At 51.8% G+C, this 5,874-nt stretch overlaps 1 protein-coding gene across 1 annotated transcript; it reads right to left on the reverse strand.

Annotated features, from left to right (window-relative positions):
• Nucleotides 1-1,589: 1,589 nt before the first annotated feature.
• Nucleotides 1,590-2,177, reverse strand: LOC135461162 (olfactory receptor 14J1-like). Its single transcript, XM_064738152.1, has one exon. The coding sequence runs from the start codon at nt 2,175-2,177 to the stop codon at nt 1,590-1,592; it is 588 nt and encodes a 195-aa protein (XP_064594222.1).
• Between the last annotated feature and the right edge of the window lie 3,697 nt (nt 2,178-5,874).

The following is a 5,874-nucleotide window of genomic DNA, read 5'->3' on the forward strand; positions in this document are numbered from 1 at the left end:
CCCTTGCTGATTCTGGGATTCTCTGAAACCACCCTTGGAGCAGTTGCAGGATGAGCCCTGGGCCTCCTCTTCAGCAGCTCCAGCAGCCCAGGTCCCTCAGCTTCTCCTGCCAGCCCCAAAGCCCATCCTGTCCGTCCTGCAGAGCCTCTGCAGCTCCTCCTCACTGCCCAGAACAGGGAGCCCCAGAGCCAGATACAGCAGCCCAGATGTGCCCCCCTGGCCTGGGGTGCCTCTGGCAAGGGAGCAGCAGGAGGCACTGCAGGAGCCTGCAGACAATTCCTGCAGCACTTGTGGGATGATCCTACTCCCCAGGGGATGTTCCCATGGTGCCAAGCCAGGAACTGCAATGGGGAGTGGGGCCAGAGAGGAAAGGGCAAACAGGGATGGGCTGTTTGGAGGGAGGAAACAGGGGTGGGCAATGGGAAGACATTTGTAGCATGGGGAGTAAAGAAATCAAAAGTGAAGCCAAGGAATTGTTCAGGGCAGTTTGGGGGGGGCTGCCAGGCAGCCCTGGCTCTGAGCAACAGCATCTGCAGTGGGACAGGAAACTCCCAGCGGATGGGAATAAACTTGCTGCCTGACTGCAGAGGCCAGGACAAAGCTGAGTGGTTTCCCTGGTGTCCCCCAGCCCTTGTTGGCCCCAGCAGTTCATGGCATTTGTGCTCCCTCAGGTTCATGTCCCCACATCAACACCATGGGGGTGCTCCCCTGCTGTGTGCAATGCAAACAGGGGCTGCTGAGGCAGTGCTGCCGTGTCTGTGCCTGCAAGGATGGGGCACCTGTGTGAGCTGGGGGAGAGGCCAGGGCTGCAGAGGGGGGATGTTGTTGGCAGCTCCATGAGGATGCTCTGGGACGCTGCCCTGGGCTGTGCAGCGCACTGGGGATGGATCAGCCCCTGCTCTGCTGCTCCTTCCCATCTGCCCCACGGCCCTTGCAAAGCCCCAGCAATGCTGTTTGCCCCCAGCCTGCCCACGGCCAGCCTGGGGCTGCTCACGGGGCTTTTCTGTGCTGAGCATTGGCCTGGGTGTGTTCTTGAGAGAGCCTGGGCAAGGAGCCTGGAGCCCCCAGGGCCTGGCCTGAGGCGTCAGCGCTGCCCCAGCAGTGCCCATGGCCTGTCCCTGCTGCAGCCCCGGCACTGCCACCCCCAGGGCTGTGCCCGGCTCTGAGAGCACTCAGGCCCTGCAGCAACACCAGGGCCACCAGGGCAGCGGGGCAGGGCCATGGCAGCAGCACTGGCAACACCAAGTGCTGCTGCTGCTGGGCACAGCTGCTGTGCCAGCCCTGATCTACCCCAGCTCTGCAGACAGACATTGCTGCTGCAGCTCCAGAGAAGGCAACAAAAGGGAATCTCTGCAGAAAACTTTGCTAGGAGATGCTTTCATTCCTTTAAGGCCTAGCAATTCATTGACACTGTCTGTAGCCACAGGGAAGGTGGAGAGAAAAAAAGAGAAATGGCACAAACAATGACATTTATTTGTAGATAATATGAAAAAAAGTTAAACAAAGAAAAAGGACTTCTAAAATGTAACCAACAAGAATAATGAAAAATTAATTCTATTACATGCAATTTGCAGAAATTGGCCAGCAGTTTAATGTTTCCGAAACCATCCAGTCATCATTCTCCTCACTGCAGCCTTGAGCTCCTGGTTCCTCAGGCTGTAGATGAGGGGGTTCAGGGTTGGAGGCACCACCGAGTACAGAACTGAAAGGGACAGATCCAGGGATTGGGAGGAGATGGAGAGAGGTTTCAGGTATGTAGAAAATGAGGTGCTTATAAACAGAGAGACCACGGCCAGGTGAGGGAGGCAGGTGGAAAAAGCTTTGTGTCGTCCCTGCTCAGAGGGGATCCTCACCATGACCCTGAAGATCTGCACATACGAGAAAACAATGAACACAAAGCAACCAAATAACAGAAAAGCACTACCCATAAGAGGAAAGTGTTCCCTAACGTAGGAATTTGAGCAGGAGATCTTTAGGATCTGAGGGATTTCGCAGAAGAACTGGCCCAGGGCATTGCCATGGCACAGGGGCAGGGAAAATGTATTGGCTGTGTGCAGCAGTGAGTAGAGAAAGGCACTGGCCCAGGCAGCTGCTGCCATGTGGGCACAAGCTCTGCTGCCCAGGAGGGTCCCGTAGTGCAGGGGTTTGCAGATGGACACGTAGCGGTCGTAACACATGATGGTCAGGAGGAAATACTCTGCTGAGATGAAGAAGAGAAAGAAAAAGAGCTGAGCAGCACATCCTGTGTAGGAGATGGTGCTGGTGTCCCAGAGGGAATTGTGCATGGCTTTGGGGACAGTGGTGCAGATGGAGCCCAGGTCAGCGAGGGCCAGGTTGAGCAGGAAGAAGAACATGGGCGTGTGCAGGTGGTGGCCGCAGGCTACAGCGCTGATGATGAGGCCGTTGCCCAGGAGGGCAGCCAGGGATGCCCAGCAAGAGGCAGAAGTGCAGGAGCTGCAGCTGTCGTGTGTCTGCCAATGGCAGCAGGAGGAAGTGGCTGATGGAGCTGCTGTTGGACATTTGCTGCCTCTGGACATGGGGCCCTGTTCATTGAGAACAGGACATTGAAGAGTTAGACTTGTAAGCAAAAACATTTCCCATACACCCTCCTCTGTAACACACAGACATGGTCTTCAAATTTTTGAGTTCTGAGGTTTTCTTTATAAACTTCCCCTGTATCTCAACTGTTTCTGTTGGATATCGGAAACCCACAGAATTTTTTGCTGCACTCTGGTAGAACAGAGTGAGTTCCCTGAGGCAAGATGATGAGTGGTGACTGAGGGGAGATGGTCTGTCATTTCATTTGGTTTGGAGTTTTTCTGGGCTTTCTGTTTTCTCAAATGGAGAATGTTCACACTCCCATGTTTTTCTTAGAAAGCCCCAGGTACTGAGAGCAGATGGATCCACATCAGCCCAGTTCCACATTTGTAGCCAAGTACTCACATTGCTTACTTCACCAACCCATCAGCGTTTTCAGTCTCAGAACACCTCTGCCTTTCCCCAACAATCTTATAACTCAGAGATGGTCTAGGACAGGTTTGCACCCTGGATTGAAGCTCCCAGCCTGGACTGAAATCTCAGGGAGATTTCCAAGTGTCCTTATGATGGCATTGGATTGAGGGAGATGCAGCTCCTTCCCTGGCTGCACTGACAGCATTGCCCAGAACTGGGCACTGGGGACAGTGTCACCCTGAGCCACCTATGCCCCCTGCCAGAGCCCCCAGTGCCGGGCAGCTGCTCCCAGCCCTGTGCTCTGCAGAGGGAACTGGGCCCGGGGCTGCAGAGCTGCCCCACGGCTCTGCTGCAGCTCTGCCTGCACAGGAGGGGCTGCACACCTTGGAGCCCCGGCCCTGAGGGCAGAGGCTGGGCTGGGGGACAGGAGGGAGGGGGCTTGTTCAGAGGGAGGGGCTGCACTGGAAGGGATCCTGTGAAGATCTCTAAAGTCTCCCTGCCACAACATTTCTGTGTTTTATTTTCTCTTATTGCCTGATTTCTCTCTGCTTCCTGGAGATTTTCCTCTTGCAGGTGTTTCCCTGTTCCTGATCTCTCCCTGCCAGTACTCAAAGATCCCAAATCTCTGTTCACTTTCCTTGGCCCTACAGAACTCTGCCTGTTTGCAGGGCACTGGCTGGGGGTAGGTTCTGTTTTCAGCTTCGAGAAAGGACAGCTCAGACTGAGCCTGATGGTTAAGAGCAAAGGTGATGCTGGTGCTGTCTATGGGCAGAGTGGCTGATTAGAGATCTCCTGTGAACCTATTGATCACTGAAAGGAACAGTTTGGATGTCTCAGGCATTGACAAGATATTAACTAATAATTCATAGAACCTGTAATATTTAACCCTCCCTTCCTGACATTCTCCAATAATAGGAAACTGAATAAAAAATATTAGGAAATATCCTATTTGCTATCAAAATCCTTTACTGGTAAATATTCTCTGACTGATCAGAAACCCTCAGCATGTCAGAGCTTCATGAGCATTTTACCTCCCCTGCACCAGAAATGATCAGGGTTGTACTTACAGGGTCTGTAGGCATTGGGATGTTCCAGCTTTAGGAGATGGCTCCAGGAGCTGCAGCTGCGTTGTCCTGCAGCCAGAGGTTCCTGTGCCAAGGGCTGGCAGTGATTCTGCCCCAGGCACTTCTCAGCACCTTCCCAGCCCTGACTGATTGAAGCTCTCTGTGCCTCTGTGCTGTGTCCAGGGTGGCTGCAGGCAGTGCCCCAGGCCTGCTGGGCTGGCAGAAGAGCTGCTCATCAAGAGAAATGTGCTTTTGAAGCTCTTCTTAGTTACCAGGAGCTGCCTCTGTGCCAGGAGCCCAGCCCAGCTCAGCAGCACAGACACAGCACAAGGACTTTAATGAGCCTCTGGGGCTTTGTGCTCAGGCCCTGAACATCAGTCCCTGAGAGGGAGCTGAAGAAACCTCTCCAGAACTCCAAGTCAGAATCCAACTCCAAACTTTCTTGGACTTTTAATGGGTCCCACTGAGGGACACCACTGAGAAAGTGTCCCCAGGCCTCAGGCAGAGCAGAGAACTGGAGGCAGAGATGACAGGTGGAGACAAAGAGAAGCCAAGTCTTGGTGCCCTGGGGCACAGCAGGGTCTGTGCCACCAAGGGCTGTGAGGAGACACCTTGTCCTGAGGCACTGGGGCCTCCTGGCACAGCCCCAGCCAGGCGTGGCGCTGTCAGCCCCTTTTCCTGCCCTCAGCATCCCCCTAGCCCACACCCAGTGGCTTCAAGTATCTGCTGGAAGGAATCCCTGGGGAGCCTTTGCAGGAATTGCTCTGGGGTCTCCTTAATGCTCCCATGGACTGCAGGTTTTTTAAAGGTTTTTGGGCTTGGCTTTTGCCTTGGAGTCTCTAATCATGGACTCAAATTATCTGCTGCATATAATCCCTGGAGAGGCTTTGTCAGTAACAACACTCAGTGGGGCTCCTTAATACTTCAGGGTACTTCAATTATTTAAGCTACTTGGTGTTTCCCTTTTGATACAGACTCTATGAAAAAGACTGTGCAGTCCCTGCCTCCAATATCTCCTTTAATTAGTCCCTGGAGAGCCTTTATCAGTAATGATACTCAGTGGGTCATTTATGCTTCAAGGTACTTCAGCTATTGTAAGGTATTTGGTGTTGCTTTTTGGATACAGACTCTGTGAGATGTTTGTGCAATCATGGCCCCAATTATCTGCTTTAACGAGTCCCCTGAGAGCTCTGTACTGACACTCAGTTGGGTTCATTAATGCTTTCAGATACTCAAGGTTTTTAAGGTACTTTGGATTTTCCTTTGCACTCTGAATCTCTGAGAGGTGTTTTTTCCAATTCTGGCCTTCAATTCTCTCCTCCTGTGTTGGCGATGGACCTCAGTGAAACCCATTCATGCTTTGAGACACTTTGGTGTTTTCTTCTGACTTTGACTCTTGGAAAGGTTTGTGCAATATCCTCTCAGGCCTTGAAGTTCAAGTGCTCAGCTCCAAATTCACCACATGGCTCATTAGGATCAAGCAAGTCCTGACAAACCATGGTTCTGCCTTGATTTCCCTCTGCTCTTAAGCAGTTCATCAGGCAGATTTCCTTTTACAGTTGTGGAGAAATATTTCAAAGAGCTTTTAAGTAATATGTAATCCTATTTTAAAGAGTGTATTTTATTACTGTTCTCTTTGGAGAAGAGCTGATTGGAGCATTAAGTGATTTATATTGATGTAGGGCCGCTCCTAAGGAGGTCTGGCCAGGTCAGTGAAGTTGCACGTTGGAGCTCACCTAGTGTGGACAACCTTTCCTCACATTCCCCAACCTCATGTGAGAAACCATTTCCATTTTCAAAAATTTAAATTATTAAGATCTTTTCAAAATACAACAGAAGAATTAATAAAGAAAATGAC

The sequence above is a fragment of the Zonotrichia leucophrys genome, unplaced genomic scaffold (assembly GCF_028769735.1).
Source record: "Zonotrichia leucophrys gambelii isolate GWCS_2022_RI unplaced genomic scaffold, RI_Zleu_2.0 Scaffold_201_88842, whole genome shotgun sequence".
Taxonomy (NCBI): domain Eukaryota; kingdom Metazoa; phylum Chordata; class Aves; order Passeriformes; family Passerellidae; genus Zonotrichia; species Zonotrichia leucophrys.

What these genes read in the sequence shown, in the direction of transcription:
- LOC135461162 (XM_064738152.1), bottom strand. Translation starts at nt 2,177, where the DNA reads ATGTGTTACGACCGCTACGTGTCCATCTGCAAACCCCTGCACTACGGG.